Source organism: Syngnathus typhle, linkage group LG3, assembly GCF_033458585.1.
Source record: "Syngnathus typhle isolate RoL2023-S1 ecotype Sweden linkage group LG3, RoL_Styp_1.0, whole genome shotgun sequence".
Classification (NCBI taxonomy): domain Eukaryota; kingdom Metazoa; phylum Chordata; class Actinopteri; order Syngnathiformes; family Syngnathidae; genus Syngnathus; species Syngnathus typhle.
In genome coordinates, this window is record NC_083740.1 from 18,950,508 (window position 1) to 18,968,837 (window position 18,330).

Sequence of the window (18,330 nt, forward strand, 5' to 3'; positions counted from 1 at the left end):
GGTTCATGTCAAAGCCTCAACAACCCTGACCAGGGAGATCTTTCTTTTACTGTTTTGTCTTTCATTCGGCCCCCTTTCGTCTGTGCTCTGAAGTCAAATAAGAGCAGACAGCTGTTCCCCGTCAGAAACAATTATAACAAGCTGTTCACTGCTACTGAATTTGTGTTATGAATTAGCATAAAGTGCCCCAAACCTACACAGAGATGAAATTAATAGCTGGAGATTGGCATTGCATGTGATATGCACACCAGTCCCCATGGGTGGGCCATGGGCTGCCCTGCTTGCACATCAAGATGCTTGTGCTTTCTCTTGTGGCACAAATCTAAAGATAGCCTATATGTGTTTGTATTCTATTTTATCACTATAGCTATTAAGAAATATTAATTAAAATAAATAATATTAAATTACATTTGTTATTATTAAATTGTTTATCACTCAGACACAAAAATATAATAAAAATAATGGTGTTATTTTGTTTCATTTATGGCCAGTCTTATCTGCAAAAGCCCATCACAGCCTTACTGAATATAATTTAGGTGCACAGGCCTATAGGCAACGAATACGCCAATGTTAGTAATCTAAGTAGTAGTAGTAGTACTATACTACTAGTAGTAATAGTAGTATACAAATAATGCATACTTTCTAATTGAATCCAAGTTTCTTTGTGGGGCATTGAGTAATGTGGCACGACATGTCTGTAAAATATGTATGTCTGTACTTTAATGACTACAAGCCATGAAATGTTTTTTGCATGTATAGAATCCTACAGCATTTTACTGTAGCCTGGTTTATTGATTGGTTTATTGGATTTTTACTGACAAGGCTTCACACAACCAATAGACCAACCGATAGGCGTATCTGACCAATGAAATTGGACCATTGAAAACTGTCCAAGTCCACCCTCAGACAAAGTTATTTGTGTAGTTCAGTGGCAAATGTGGATGATATAATCTTTTACCAAAACTCACCACATGCAAAGAGTGAATGAACCGTAACTGACTACAGCAAGAATAAAAGACAAAACTTGAGCAAAAAGTAGCGGCTTATAGTCCGGAAATTACGGTATACTATTTATGCATCAGAAAAATACGTCAAAGTCACAAATATGTTTGTGGAGTCGGAAAACACACGTGAAAATCACAAATTTATTTGTAGAGCCAAAAACCACATATCAATAGAATGTTTCCACTTGAGTTGCTTTTCAAGTTGCCCTTTCACCCATGAACCAAAGCATAATCCAGACGGATGGCAACTTTTCCAATTCCTTACTTTTTCCACAAAGTCAGTAGTGTGTGCATGTGTGCGAGTGTGCGTGTGTGTGTGCGTGCGTGTATGTGCGTATGTGCGCGTGTATGTGTGTGTGTCTGTGCGCGCGTCTGCATTTTGTGTGTTGGCTCCACATGGCTAGTTTCAAGCGGATTCATAAGCTTTAATAACGACTAAACAGTGAAATAAAGAACTGTATCTCCTATACTGTCGCTGTTATACCTGGTGTAGTTTGTTTTTCCGAGTCTAGCCTATGTAGGGATGGTGCCAGAGAGCCAAACAGTATGACTGGATGAGACTTGATGATGGAAAGCTCGGATGGAAGATGAGGAAGATAGTGTGAATCTGTAGTCAGGCAGTCTGATAAACAGCATGGCAGACAACCAGACAGCCAAATGGAAACACGTTGATGGTCTCAGGCTTACCGCCAGAGGACCGTGTTACTCAGACGGAAAATAAGGAGGGGGAGGTGAAAGAGAAACATCACTATGGTCATGCACGAACTCTTGTACCTCTTAATTCTCACTCTGTCACTGTTTCCCTCTCTCTCTCTCACCTTAAAAAAATCTTGAACTTTTTGTGTCACGTATTTTACTCATCTCTTTTGCATAACTTGTCTTCTTATCCGCTTTCCCCACCCACCTGTCTGTACCCACAAAGTCAGACAGAGGCACTTTTAGAGTGAGTCAATTTTGAGTGAGTGATTATTAGAGCCAGCAAGAGAGCGCTGAACTGGCTCTGACACAGATATTCTCACAGCTAAAAGCTTTTAGGGCTTCAATGAAGTGCCACACTGCTATTTTGTGAATATGTTATTTACGTCGCTGTTTTCTGATCAACATTGACTGCATATGTCACTGTTCCCTGATCACTGTGCCTGGATGCCAAGAACAATTGAGATATGAATGAAAGCTTTTCATGGTGAATCAAAAATATCCACACTCGCCAACTCTGAAGATATGAAATACGACTTTGGAGCTGACTCACTGAAGAGTCCATTCCGGATCTAATTTTGAGCCAAGGCGCAGTTATTGTGAGAGTTCAGCTCGCAATGGTATGTGCCTAACCTCTGTAGCAGCTGGCTGTGTCAAGTACAACTCTGAAAACTGCCACGCTTCACCTAGTCTGACCTTCACCAGCATATAACACTTGCTGACGAAGGAGAATGAGTGCTGTGCTTGTATTCTGTAAGCGAAGTAGACCTGACTAACTGGACAGACGCACACGCGTCCATACACACCGCTCATTTCCTGCCCAATGAGTTGGTTTTGGATGACATCTAAATCACTCCATAACTTCTCCCATGTGGAAAAAGAGTGTGCTACTCCTGCTGGCAGACGCTTGCCTACTCCTTCTATCGTGTTTGGATGGAAAGTCTTGAACTTGTACTAGTCTGCACTACACACTTTGTGCATGCAACTGATGTCTGTTGTATTTTTACTTTTTTATTGCCACTAGACGCACAGTAAGCTTCCCTTAGAGGCCCCAATCGTCTGGCCAAAGCATCATTTCTTCTTGCTGCTGTTCTACAGCAACAACACGTATTACCAAAGTTGAATATCTTGCTTTTAAGTTATTATGGCCATCTTGAGCATTTTGAGTAGCACGTTTGTCTGAAAATAGGGCCAGGATCGAGCGGGAGACAAACTAAAAATGTCCAAGCCAAAGCCAAGTCAGAGGAGGACACCTAAAACAGAAAGTCAGAGGTCTCGTAGCACTCCCATGGGGACACCTAGCAGGATGTAGGAGGGTCAAGCTATTAGGCAGCAGTTTGATATCTCCTCTGTGTAGAACTTGTTTAGACTCTCCTGGTTACTGAGCCCCTGCAGGGAAATTGGCCTCATTTCCTTGGCTACTTCCTCTTCAAGTCAGACTCTAGTAAGTGAGTCTATGCTTTATGTCATTTGGAATCTAGTTTAGCCCAAGTAATCTGCAAACAGCAAAGACATGATAAGGAATTAAAATACAATTATCAGAATCTTGGGACATTACTGTGCTGCCAGTTGTTTTCAATTTAGAAATAGCAAATGAGGCAATTTAAAGGACTTGGGCTTTGGTACTAGAGGATCGATTTATGTCTTGCACACACAAGAAAATGGTGAGACACTAGTCTGCTTCCTAGCTCTAGGTGGCGCAGCATCAGTGTGCGCCATGAACTCTGACATCTTCCCTTCTATGCCACTATGTGTGTTCTTAGCCTGTCTGTATGGTTTGCAACAAAATATACAGAAACAAAAATTACCGTAATTTTCGGACTATAAGTCGCGTTTTTTTCACATTTTGGGTGGGAGGGCGACTTATAATAAGGAGCGACTTATATGTGTTTTTTTTCAAAAATGTTCAAAGAAAAAAAAAAAAGTGAAACCGCGATAAACAAACCGCAATGTAGCAAGGGATTACTGTAATTTGAATTTCAAGTGACGTCAGCAGCGCGACGACGCGTCGGCAGCGCGACGACGCGGCGTGGCGCGGCGGTTGTTCACAGAAAGGACAAAGATTGACTCGACGAAGCTCTCTTTCACTTCCGTGGATTGAAGTCGGGGGCCGGCGCTCGGCCGGGTGGCTGTCCAGGGACGGTGGATGGGGCTCGGACAATGCTTTTACGCACGCCCGGTCCTACTCTACCGAGCTGTCTTTCACCTCCGTGGATGGAAGTCGAGGGCCGGCGCTCGGCCGGGTGGCTGCCCGGGGACGGTGGATGGGGCTCGGTCATGGCTTTTACGGACGCCCGGTCCTATTCTATGGAGCTCTCTTCCACTTCCGTGGCTGGAAGTCCACACCGCCACACGCCTGGAAGTTTGTTTTGTTAAATAAAGAGCCGTTTACCAAACCCACGTCTTTCCTTGAACTTTGTTAACGCTACAATATACAATATACAAATGTACAATATAGTAAATCTGTGGAATAACGACGAGGCTGACGTCAGGGCGCACGCGCGGCGTTGTTCAGAGACAAAGGACGAGGAATTTGATCGATGGATTTAATGATTTAGAGTGCACAGATGGTTTGATAACATTATTGCTTATATAATAGTTATTTGATATATAATTTATATATCGTTATATGGGCCTGTGGAATATTTTGAAGTGCAAGAGCCGTTAGCGGCGCGCACGCATTGTTGACCAAGGACGATTGATGGATTTAATGAATTGGAGTGACACAGATGGTTTTATTAACGTGTTATTTTTGTAATAGTTTTTTAAATAACTGAATGTTACGTCAGGCCCGTTCTCAGCTCCTCGTTTGTGTTTGTCACGTTATCATACCGTATCGTTTAGCCCAGGGGTGGGCAAACTACGGCCCGCGGGCCACATCCGGCCCACGGGACCGTTTAATCCGGCCCGCCAACCCTGAACAAATTGTATTATTAAACTTTTTTTTTTTTTGGTCATTTTGCCTGCAATGACTGCGTTTTCCCAGTAGATGGCGAAGCGCTCGCCTGCGCATTTACTACCGGAAGCCGTGTCAGAAAGCTCGGTGCACACTCACAAGTGCGTGTACGTACTCAGTAGTACGAACTTGGCGCACTCTCGCTCTATTCGTATCAGTCCCGAATTTAGAGCGTGGGCTTTGACGACAGCGTTCTTATAATTCGCGCGCTGAGCTTTCAGATGCAGTTTTGCGCTAAAGCCACCCACAAACCTTCCCCTGGAATCCTACCATTAAAATGAGTGGCCCGAAAAAAAAAGAAATGAGTGCCGAATGTTAAAAAAGAGTGGCCAATTTGGCTCGACGTACGCGACGTGACGTTCAGCCACATGAACGTCAACATCAACCCGTCACAGATCAAGGTAAACGGACCAACACCTCGGATCTCGCTTAAGAATTGCCACAACAAATTTTACTCCAGACTATGACGCACTAGCAAAAAAGGGACACCAACAACACTGTTCCCACTGAAAATGAACGGGAGGCTCGCAAGTTTATTGTAAAAAAATGCATTTTGAATATGATTTGTACACATAGCAGGGATTGAAACTAGCGACCATTCTCATTTTCAAACAATGCAGGATGCTCAAGGACATTGATGCACCACCTATTTGCGACTAATCTTAACCTGTAAAATTCTTAAGGCTTACTTTAAGGAAGTGTTTTCCGTTTCCTCACCTCTGTTACCAGGTGTTTGCGAGTTAAAACTCTGCTCTGATTTTCAGATACCCCTCACCGTGTTGCTGTTTTGATTACTTTATTTGGATGTATGCTTTCACCGATTCTTCAAGATGAAAAATATTTGGTCAGAATGTTTGCCGTTTGATGTGATCTCATAAGATAAACATCTTTCATTAATCTGACCTGCAGGCACTGAAGTGATGGAGATTGTTATTCATAATAACAGTGTCGTATTTTATGAGAATCACTGATAGCAGTTTTTTAGTGAATTATTATTAAGAAAATGTGAATGCTGTTAATGCATTTGTTTTCAAAAAACTTGTTTGGAATATCCATGCTTTACTACCTACTAAAGGCCAAGATCTTTTATGCAATGACCTTTACAGGTCACTTATATGACTTCACACAACGCCTACGTCCATCTGCTCCTGGTCCGGCCCTCCGGTCCATATTTAGAACCCAGTTCGGCCCGCGAGTCAAAAAGTTTGCCCACCCCTGGTTTAGCCTGTTGTTGCTCGTTAGTAACTGTTCTTGGTGTTGGATTTTGTCGAATAAATTGCCCCCCAAAATGCGACTTATACTCCGGAGCGACTTATATATGTTTTTTTTTTCACTTTTTTGGGCATTTTATGGCTGATGCGATTTATACTCCGGAGCGATTTATAGTCCGAAAATTACGGTAGATTGGAAAAAAATGGTTACAGATGGAACAAGCTGAATTTCCATGATTCTATGAAATTATACAAAAATGACCATAAGCATGGTGAAAAAGCTATTCTATTTGAATTAGGCCTAAGGTCAATTGCTTTCCATTGCAGTTGTTATGTCGCATTGTGCAGACTATTTGTTGCTGAGGATCAAAGGTTACTGAGGTCACCTTGTCAGTTAGGCAGAGCTGATGGTGTTGTATTGGGTCACCAAAGTCCATGCCCACAGGTACAGACCTTCTTTGCCGTAATAGTTACTGCAGAATATCTGACATTTTTTCTCACAGTTTGAATAGACCATTGTTGAAATGGCCACCTCAGCCTAGCAATTTATTCCAATTGTTGTTGCTTTCAACTAACTACTGTTCACTGCGTTAATCAAACTCTATGGGCCCTATTTTGTGCCCTTGGCGCAAAAATGGGCGGAACTTCATTTCTGTTCCAATGCCAGTCTAGTCTAGCGTGTTCGGGGCAATGTTGTGCTCAACTGAGCATGCCGGCGAACAACGCAATCTCGCCACCAACGTACCTGCTAATTTGGTGACAGAAAGTAGGCATAAAAGCAGGCGCATCGTCATTTTCGTGCAGGGGCAATGGTTTAGTTTGGCGTGTTTGTGAATTTGGTAGACGTGCTACGCCTCAATGTGCATTTCTGTCTCGGCTATCAGCACATCTGCAAATGTGTTTTCAAAAAGATGCCAGTCTCAGTTATACCTTACATTGAGGTTGTAAGGCAATGAGACAAGCCGGCGGGTTAGGGTCAGCGCTATGCTTAGCTCAGCACTTTGTGCTCTGCTCTTCCAAGCGGGTACGATGCACAAGCTGGGTGATTCTTTTGTTTCCTCAATGTCAGGCACGGCATACTCGGATTTGCACTTTAACCGCCTTGATTTTGATGCAAATTAGCAATATGGCATGGACTGGCTGGTAAATGTTTACTTCCATTCCACAAAAGAGCACAAAGGCGCAAATGCGCCCTTTACGCCCAATTCTACCAGCTCAACACATTTCAAAATACCAAAAGAAAGAAAACCCCACCATGCGCAGTTAGACTACACTGCGCTAGACTTGCACTCGGAATATCGGAATGAAAATGTATGAATTGTATGATTGTATGTCAATGTTGCAATAGCAACGTAAGAATGACAAATGCTGTCAAATGCTCCAGGTTCATTTTGGTCTCTCCAAACAATACATTTTCTCAAATCCCTTAGGCTAGGTGTTGATGTTCCTATCTGCAGTAACAATGACACCATCATCCGCAGTGTCCTTTATTTGATTGCATGCATGACCAAATCTTCCCCCTTTCTTTGGTTCTCTTTTCTGTTGTCAGAGCTGAATGCCTATCGTAGATGTTCATCTTATTCACTGGTTTAAAAGGCAATTCGTGGAAACCATATGATCCTCAATGCTGATAAAGTGGAAAGCCAGTCTTACAGGAACTGACATGAGGTAACAGCACTTTACTGTCTGCTGTATTCAATGGCTGTCAGGTTAGTGGAGTGTGCCCTTTGACAGGATAATAAGTGACACACAATTATATTGTCATGTGAAGTTTAAAATCTAATCCAGTAATGCAGGGTAACTACTGCGAAAGACAACTTCCACTTTTCGAGTTGCTCTAAGAACTGTGCTCATCATGGTCGTGACAATGTAAGATTACATTTTCTTCCCTTTTGGAACTACAGCTAACACCCTTGTGAATTTCCCTACACATATATATGTTGTCCCTGAGTACGTAGGATGTAGGTTATTTATTAATATACCCTCTTGACTCAAGATGTGCATACAATGTGAGTGGTGATAATTGTAGTGGTATGGTATGTTCAGGTTCATGCAATTACACAAAGTACACCAGCAGTTGTTGGAAATATAAAGAATTTTGAATATATGTTTAAATCCATATAGATTTTGCATTTTTTTTCACCTGGTAGTTTGCATCCTGAAAAAATGTGGGTGCTAGAGCACTGATGAACAGTAATGGCAGCAAGGCTCCCAAAAATGAGGCATCTGACCTTTTATTCCTGTTGAGCAAGGTGCCGAAATGCTCGTCTCATCAATTTAGGATTCTTTTGTGGCACTTTATCAGTGCGCTCCTGTCATCAATACAAACTGGGTCGGCCCATGCTCGGGCATGTTTTTGCCGGGGCCATGGAGCGATTTGATGGCACTGTGAAATGCCTGGATGTTGTTTGTGTCAGCATAACCTTGGATCTTTTTAGAATGTGTGGTGCCTAGTTGATAATGTGGATGTTTCTGCAAGAGTGCTCTGGCAACAAGCTCGGCAGGAAGTCTCAAATCTGTATTTCCACTTGTGTACAGTTCAAGTCTCAACTAATTGTGTCCTGCTTATTTCCTCATTGTCGCATTTTGATTAATAGACCTGACTGAGGCACAAAAACAGGAGCAGAGCACTTGAGTGGGCGAGTGTTGCACGTCAGTCAGACTCAGTTAATGTGGATTTGGTTGTTTACTGTTTTGTTGTTTACTGTTTTGTTGTTGTTTAGACTGTGGGGTTACGGGTTAGTGTTTTTGTAAATCTTGCAAACCAAAGTACCCTCTATATCTCTTGAATGCGTTTCAGTTAAGGCAAACTGGACCACAGGCTGGCCCACTAAGGGGCTTGGTTCTGGACTGCATGCGGTGCGCAAGTCGTTAATTGAATAACACTATTTTATAGTGTGGATGCGTGTTTCAATTCTGCTGTTCCACTGTCAGGATCGTATGTTCCCTTGCAAGGAACTCGATGGGAAACGAATCAACAAGTAGTGTTAATTGACTAGTCCAAACAACCTGCCTGCCTACCCTGGCTCAGATGCTCAGCTCCAGTATGTGTACCATGGTCAGATTTGTGGAGTTTGTAGATGGTTCATAATGGGCTTCATTCCGTCACATTTAATCAGCTTTGCTCTCAGAGACAGAGGGATTACTGGGCCTTTGGTGTATAAAGGCCACCGGACCTGGCGGACTCTTAACACCGCAGTATTGTTTTGGTGTGCAATATGCTAATCCCAATTAGCAGTGGTGTGCAGTGGGGAATGTCACATACCACAAATTCACACGAGTCACAGACTGGAGAGTGTGTGTTTGGAGGAGAGTCAAAAGACAGTGGGAGTGGCTCCCTCATTCTTACACTCTGAAATTTAAAAAAAACACACCCCAATCCTGCCAACAAATAAAGACAGCCTGATTTACCTTTTTTTTCCATGTATAATGCGCAAAATTTAACTAATTTATTGTCCTAAAATCTTGGGTGCGTATTATTTATGGGTACAACAATTTTTGAAGAAAATCTCCCTCGAAATAAAACTTGAAATCACCTTTCTTCTTGTTTGTTGTCAAATGCGCATCGCATTCAGCTATCCTGCCTAACACACTTAGTCAGTGAAATTCATAATTGACGACATATTGTTTGATGCGATGGTGCAATCCTTGATGGTGTGTTATTGTCAAATATTGTTTGTTTTTGAATGTCCATCGCAAACCGGATATCATACGGAGGCCGCCATTACAGATGCGCAGAACGGATGCGCAAGACACGTCAGTTATATAAAGAGCGAGACTTCAGTTCTCTACCTCAGTGGTCCCCAACCACCGGGCCCCGGACCGGTACCGGTACCGGTCCGCGGGTCACTTGGTACCGGGCCGCCAAGCCGCACAGAAAAAAATAATAATTATCGACGAGCAATTAATTCAGGTCAAGACACTCGTCCCGGTCACGTGACATGTTTCCCCAATCGAGCCTGCAAAGCTAATATGTGGCGACAGGCTAACTAACCGGGCAATGAATTATTCAAAACTGCTTCAACACATGGAGACCAAGCATCCTGCAATAAAAGACAAACCTGAATCACTTCGGGTGTCATTGTCTCTGATTACGTCTAGATGGGACCCGCTCGTTTCTGAGAAACAAACTCAGCGCTCCCACTAATTCAACGTAATGGTGAGTTTTATTTTTGTCATTTGTACTTGTTTTTATGTGAGTCGTATCATTTTATTTCATCGTATTTATATATTTATTATAAATGTATTATTTATTTATTTATTTATATAAATGTATTATTTATTTATATAAATGCCGGTCCGTGAAAATATTTCTGACATGTAACCGGTCCGTGGCGCAAAAAAGGTTGGGGACCACTGCGCTACCTAAATGCGTATTACAGGTAATACTGCTCGTTTGCTGTCACAATGTACCCTACACAAGTCCGAAACATCTGTTGCGGCTCCGAGTCACGACAAGGGTTTTGGTTTTCAAGGGTGTTTTTTTTCCTCTTCAACTTCTCTCCCATACAGAGCCGCCTTTTTCACACGTCCGCACGTCACTTTCCTCTCTTTTCATCTTAACCTAACTGATCGCGGTGGTGCCTTTCTGGGCAGTCGGCGAAATCAACGCCAACAAAAAAAATACATCCAGCCTAGTTAAGAAATCACCAGAAAGATCACCATGACAATTGTGAATAATAAATAAATAATTATTATATATATTATTATTATTATTATTATAATAAATAATTGTGATAAATAACTGGAACTTCACTCAAATATTGGTGATCCCGTTGAGAGTCTCACATATTTCTTCGCTATCGAGTTTGCTACTGCATGCGCAGTGATACTGACCGGCAGAATAACATCCGGTTGTTCCCAAAGATGATCTTTTTTCTGAAATAATTTTACGTTTACGGACTTAAGTAGGAGTCGAAATTTGGGTGCGTATTATCCATGGGTACAGGCTTTTTTCCAGCATCGACATGCCATTTTTAGGGTGCGTATTGTACATGGGGGCGCATTATACATGGAAAAAAAACGGTAGTCTCCTGCATCTAGAATTGAGAAATTTTATGAATGGAAACTGTAACAATGGTATGACCTTCATTTCGTAATTTTACCACACGTGGTTAGTTCATCCAGTCTGGATCACCAAGCAGACCAAGTGGAGGACTGCCTCTGCTGTGCCTCCACATTGTCATATGCGTACCCAGTTCCCGTAGAAAAGTTTTACTTTTGCTAAAACGCTGGCACATAGTTGCAAGTGGCATTTGTCTGTATAACATCGAACTTGTCTTAAAAATACTGTACCTGTTTAGATATCATGGCAACAACTTCAGCAAAAAAAGTGATGGTATTTCTTTTATACACTAGTATGCTGTTTGAAAGCAGCTTATCCATTCCATATTCGAATATTAAAACCGATGTTCTTTAAATGTTTAATGCCCCCTATCATATTTTAGGAATGGCTTGCTTGGCTGTCAACATAATAAAACACGCAGTCTTTTACCACAGCCAGCATTTTCAAAGCCCATTTATTATTTAATAGTTACGTTTCGTGCGTACGTGTGTGTGTGTGTGTGTGTGTGAGCGAGCGTGTGTTTGAACAAATGTACCTCGATTTTTAGTTTCAGTTGTATCCTAAGCATAAATGTTATACAACCTTAATAATGACAATTATTTGCAGTTCGTGAAATCTGGCGCACGAATATAGCCAATATATTCAATACATACATAAAGTACCGTTTCATTCAAACCTCTGTGTGTGGAGCTGTAAGTAAACTGCAGCAAAAAGATGATCATTGTCTTTCAACTTTCTTGTTTGGGAAGGAATCCTAGATTGCACTGTCCGCTTTCCTTGTTAACGTCTGCTAAGTGTTCAACTTTGCAAACAAGCGGATTTGAAACAGTGAGAGGCAAAATCAATTCCAACTGGAACTTAGTGACTGACCCTGAGAAAGGCAAACACTGCACTAAATTTGCACTGACCACGATACAGAAGAAAAAAAGGCAATAAGGTCTTTAGCGGTGGCTTTTATTTCATTGAAGCATAGGGTGGTGGTATACATTCTGAACACACTTGTTATATTCAAGGTCGTTGTAATTTAGGCAACCAAATTAACCAAACACCATGTTAAATCATTTTACAATCAAATTAAACCATGTTAGTGTTGTTGTTTTATAAAAAACTAATTATTTTCTATGCAATTTGTCTGCATTAGAATCCCAGGAGAGCATCATTTATTTCTTTTCAATACAATACACTTTGTTTGAGGTTAATCTTGGTCACATCAGTTAAAAACTTTCTTCTAAAACTTTTGTAGATTTCTCATCTCTGTACTTTGCAAAATCCAATCTGGACTTCCGATTCTTTTTGCTGATGAGCGGTTTGAATCTTGCGCTATGGCATGTATATTTCCTGTCAGGCTTGGAGCAGGGAGAGGACTCGAATGCAGAGTTCCAACCAAAGGTGTTTTTATTTTCTCCAACGGAAGGCAGCGCCAAAAAACAAAAGGCGCCTCAAGATGAGGGACAAAAAGGCAAAAACCAAAAACGCCTCAACATGAGGAAAAAAGGCTGGGAACAGCAAACAAAAAAACGCCTCAAACTTAGGGAAATACTATGGCAAAAATTCCAACGAAACAAAACACAGAGCTGGGCAAAAGGTATCTTCTATCTATGATTTCTCGGGGAATTTCTGTGACTGCGGGATCGCTAGTGTTCATGACAGGTCAAGACGCACTGGCACAAGACAAGGGGAAGACGCAGGCTATATACACACACGGAAGGAGGAGGACACAAGTGCAGACAATTAGGGCCGACGACACAGGTGCACACAGTTGGGATCAGGGAAGTCAAGTGGCCCGACGCGCAGAGGAAGGACCCACGAACTGAAACGAGAGTTACCAAAATTAAACAGGAAGTGATAATACGAAGGACAAGACAAAAACAACCCACAAAACACGACAGCATGACATTTCCTCTTTCAATTTCTTCAATGGTGATATACTGTAAAACATGACGGTCGCAACAGAATGAATTCTGAAGTCTCCAAACCAATAGTGTCTGCTAATTCATATAAAAATGCATCCAAACTAATCAGGAGAAGCTTTTTCATGCAACAACATAATTACCTAAAATACACTCCCAACAAAACAAAAATAAACAATTGGGAGTGGAAGACTTTGACTGGCCAGGTCATTCATCAGACCTTAACCTAAAAGAGCATGCAAAAGATCTGCATTTCCGTCCCGAAAGGAGCTCATTTACCCGCTATTTGAATCGAAGCACCTGTGACTAAAGACAAACTTTGGCAGGGTTTTTATTTTCTGGTTCTGAGTTTGCCCATCTCTGGTTTCACAATATTTTTAAGTTTACTTTGAATCAAAATATCGAATGACTGAAACGGCAACTAGAGACTAAAAAGTGAGTCATAGACAAACGGTAAGGACTGCCCAAGTTATCTTTCTGACCAACGCATCAAACATCTGGAAGGTTTTACATGATTCCATGCAGTCATTGCGATAGCATTGTCTGCTACAGGCGATTGTTCATGATCATTTTAATCTGTGTGTAATGTGTTTTTCTATTCCATTATAAGAGTGGTCATCCCCAACCTTTTTTGCGCCACGGACCGGTTACATGTCAGAAATATTTTCGCGGACCGGCATTTATATAAATGAATAATACATTTATATAAATAAATAATACATTTATATAAATAAATAAATACATAAATAAATAAATAATACATTTATGATAAATATATAAATACGATGAAATAAAATGATACGACTGACATAAAAACAAGTACAAATGACCAGCCTGTAATCTACAATTAATTCTTTGATTTTGTCCAAGTTGAGAGCAAAATTGTCTTCTCCCTCTTTACAGATCAGGGGTGTCAATATAATTGTTGTCGTGCGCCCCATCGTAGTCACAGTTTCCTTCTGAGGGGCATTAGGACTGTCAAGTCAACCCAAATACGTAAATGTATGAACGAAATTTTTGTATTGATACAAGTCGATGCACAATTTGTCTTTGTGGGCTGAATATAATTACATTCTGGGCCAAATATGCCCCGCGGGCCAGAGTTTAACACTCCTGCCATAGATGGTGACTTTATGAACCAGGTCCCTCTGGATTTAAACTTGTCCCCTACTCTGATGAGGCTGAGGATGTTTGTTTCAGCTGCAAAATGTGATGAATGCTGCACACAGTGACTTTTGCAGCGTACATCGGCATTGAACCAGGGCTTCTGATTGGAGAAAACACAAATAGTCCAGGAGGGGATGCAGATGGAGGTGCACCACCTATTGTAGCTGCTTACAGTGTCTGTGTTTTCATGAATGCGCTCTGTAGCTTCCTTGAAAATGCACATTGCGAGTTATGTGAATGGATTGTGGATGCCATGGCAAAGGCATCTGCTTTAACTGTTGTCTGAGCTTTTTGGAAAGCCGGGATCATTGCTGAAGAGCAACATGACAACGACTGACTCCCACAATGACGAGAGGCAACTTGTCTAATGGTGAATTTGTTCAGCTGTTAATTTGGATACAGAAGATAAAGACTTTAATGGATTTGTGGATAAAGGTTACTATACATTGTCACATATACGTATATATAGAATAAAGTACAACCAAACACACTGACTTGCTCCCGTTACCAGTTTTGTATAGGCTACTGTGTGTGTGTTTTCTGATATTCATTCTGATTCATTCACCAATTATAAAGTAGTGATGTGGGGTCGTTCCCCCATTGAGTTGTGTCGAGAACATCATTTTCTAGTCAAATCTATTCTGAAAAAAATATTTCTAATCTTGACTCTCCTCCAAGTCTATCCCTTCCGTTCAATACGGCTGTGCCACTGTTTGGTGTTGGATTATTTCTTCACAAGACACCCTTTTCTTTGTTTGCCTTGAGGCATAGCGCAGTTAAAAAATGAGCCACCACTGACCAGAGAAAGCTAATAAATGGGGTGAATCAATAGAAAGACTCTCTAAAAGTGGGTCGCCACTGAACTGAGCACATCACAACGAAGGAAATGAGATTGGATGAGAATGTCACTGTGGGCGCTTTCAAATGGGGAAAAGGATCAATAGCCCAGCAAATGACACAGATCAATCTCACCAGTGACTGCTCTGGACACTGACTACTCCCGTAACCCAGATCATGGGAATTGGGTGTGAGGAACAGTCAAATTAAAGAAGTGAGAATGAATGGCGGGTCTCATCTGAGGGCCATATTAACAATGATCACTTATGTCTCTTTTGGCAGAAACCGTGCTCACGGCATTGAAACATTATTACTGTGTACGGGCAATCCTGGTCGAGTGGTGATCTCAGATCACCTGTCCCTGTGGGGACCCCGGTTCAAGATCTTCCCCAGACACATAGCTGCAGTGTCATTGAGCAAGACACCACAACACTCCCAAACTCCTCATTGGGCTTTTTTCCCTTTCCGAAGAAGTTTTGCAAACATTTCTGTTTCTTGCTCATATTTGCTTGCTTCGCGGGCTCGACTGAGGTGACATGTCACGTGACCGAGACGAGCGTCTTGACCTGAACCGACGGATGTAATTGGGAGAGAATCGCCTGTTTTTTTAAATATTTTTTCAAAATAAATTTTTACGCCTTTTTGCTAGCTTTGCGGGCTAGACTGGGGAAACATGTCACGTGACCGGGGCGAGCGTCTTGACCTGAATTAATTGATCGTCGATTAAAAATTGTTTTTTTTTTCTGTGCGGCTTGGCGGACCGGTACCAAGTGACCCACGGACCGGTACCGGGGGTTGGGGACCCCTGGCGTACATGACAAAAAAGGGTTTTTTTCTTCTCTAACTGGAATTCATTTGAAGCTGTGTAACAATAGACAACAAAAAATTATTCAATAACGTACAATAAGTTGAAATGTAGTATTTCTGTAAAACTGAAATCGTTCAGTTCCTTTAATCTACATACGTTTCAATTGTACCCCAGCTGTGCTGTGCTGTGAATTTTTATATTGCAACAGCTTTTTACACACTGAGAGAATGGGAGAGCTCAAGACATTAAAACACAAGTATCTGACAGACTCTTTGCTGAATGATTAGGGTAAAAACTTCTATACTTCTGATGTGTTAGAATGAAAGATTCTCTCTGTGCAGAGAGGAAGGATATTTTTTGTAACGCTTCTCCCAGCACATGACATTTGACTCTTGTGAATATTTGACAGTACAATAGTTCTCAACCTTTGTTTCAACATTTTGATGTTTCTCTCACACATAATTACTATTTAGGGCCCACTTAAGGAAAGATGATTAGAATATTGCACTAATAACATCTACAAGACTGTGCCTCAAATGCCATCACACTGAGTTCTTGCAACCGAAATAATTTGTTAAATCATCTGTGGTTCAGTCGGCTGATCACAAACTACGCTGCAAGTTGCATCATCAAGTTTTCTGTTCACGTAACCATCTAAGTCCTGTTATTGCCGGCAAGAATCAGGAGTCTGCTACATGAAGATTATTGGAATAATACAGGGCCAAGAAACTGTCGACTGTATATCGAGGGATATTTTCTTGTTAACATAAACGGGGCATAGAATTCTTGGCTGAACAACAGCGCAACTGCAAGGATCATCATCACAAGCACTAAAATCCCAGTGTCCTGCTGATGATTCTCCACAGACTGTTTTATTTGTGCTTGATGTGGCAAATTACCTTGGTCAAGCTTTTTGTTTTTGTGAACATCAAAGATTAGTAAAATTGATGAATCTCATTAAATGAATAATGTCTGTTCAGAGATACTACCAGTCAAATGCAGCAACAGAAGTGAAAACATGAGCAAGACGTGAAAACAAGTACCACAAACAAAAGCAATGATTGAAAGAAGACAGATGGGATTTTAAAGGGGTACACACTCCCAAATCAACTTTTTTTTGCTGATAAACTGTATAAATGGGTCTCTGCTAACACTCTACATGTTCTGGTCATTATTTTGGCATTTTAGTGCATGTTTGTTAAAAGCCTGAATTTGGGGCAAAAACTGTATCTGTGGCGCCATCTTCAGGTCAAACACTGCACTTTCATGTGAATTTGGCTTTCTGTCCACTGATTGGACGGGTAGCGAATCCTGATGTCACTTCCGGAAATTTGATGCTGTTGCTCTGCCGCTGTGGGGTATACAAGTTGATCTGTCACGTACACAACTCCGCAGCAAGTTGCAGTTGGAATCGTAGTGCTTGCGAACCTCCGTATATCAATTTTCCGGATTGTGATTTTTTTTTAGCATAGCATTTATCTATTTAATGTAACTTGTCATTGAGTAGCGATTATTGAGGTCGTAGTTTACCCCGATCTGGCCCAATATTAGTGAGGGGTGGAGCAAGAGTCTGGTAGAGGATGAGTAAGTTAATATAAGCAAACTGACAAAACAATAAACAAACATCTGGACAAGAAACAACGGGTTAGAGGGAGCTGATTGGTAAACACAAGGGACCAGGATGACAACAGGTGCAAAGAAACCCTAACAAGGAGACAAAAAAAGCACTCAGAGACTCAAGACATACAACACAGGTGTCACACTTCAGTCCTTGAAAGCCGATATCTTGCACGTTTTAGATGTTTTCCTCTTCCAACACACCTGATTCACATTATCAAGATTGTAGATAACACAGGTAGGTAGGTAGGTAGGTAGGTAGGTAGGTAGGTAGGTAGGTAGGTAGGTAGGTATACAACCAGATCAAAAGACTCAATCAATTAGAATGTGTCCAAAAAGATCTTGAAGAGTTCGCTAGGAAAGTGCAGTCCAAAGGGCTTACCTCAAAGCAAGAAATTTGTTGTTTGGATTTTAAATACCGTATTTTGCGCCCTATTAGGCGCACCGGGGTATAAGGCGCACCTTCAATGAACGGCCCATTTTAAAACTTTGTCCATATATAAGGCGCACCGGACTATAAGGCGCATAAAATAGAAGCTTTACTGCAACAAACTGAGGTTGACTAGGGTTACGGTATGCACCCACTAGCCAATAACCAACGAGCCTTCTGTAAACAATCGCGTTTCTCAAACAATCTCCTATAAAATGATTGGAACTGACTAAAGTTCGATCTAACGCATTGGTACTACTTACCTATGTTTCCCTTCCATATCGATCCGTAGATTTACTCGAAACATGAACAGAGCAGCCTATTTTGACATAAAATAGCCTCGCGCGTATAGCAGCTATCGTTATAGCATTAGCCATCCGCAAAAACCCATGACCCTCAGTTCGCAATCTCCCATGAGCCTCAGCAAAGTGTAAACAATCGCGTTTCTCAAACGATCTCCTATAAAATGATCAGAACTGACTAAAGTTCGATCTAACGCATTGGTAGTACTTACCTATGTTTCCCTTCCATATCGATCCGTAGATTTACTCGAAACATGAACAGAGCAGCCTATTTTGACATGAAATAGCCTCGCGCGTATAGCAGCTATCGTTATAGCATTAGCCATC

The 18,330-nt window shown here is 41.4% G+C and overlaps 1 protein-coding gene across 5 annotated transcripts in view; it reads left to right on the forward strand.

The window, feature by feature from the left end:
* LOC133151027 (potassium voltage-gated channel subfamily KQT member 5-like) overlaps positions 1-18,330 on the forward strand; it is a 118,599-nt gene that overhangs the window by 40,362 nt on the left and 59,907 nt on the right. Inside the window, exon 1 of one of the 5 annotated variants that reach the window (XM_061273753.1) lies at positions 7,434-7,535. The exons of the other annotated variants lie outside the window; for them this stretch is intronic. Coding sequence (XP_061129737.1) covers positions 7,492-7,535 — 44 coding nt within the window. The 5' untranslated portion in view covers positions 7,434-7,491. Of the gene's footprint in view, positions 1-7,433; positions 7,536-18,330 lie in introns of those variants that run through there. 5 annotated transcript variants of the gene reach the window in all.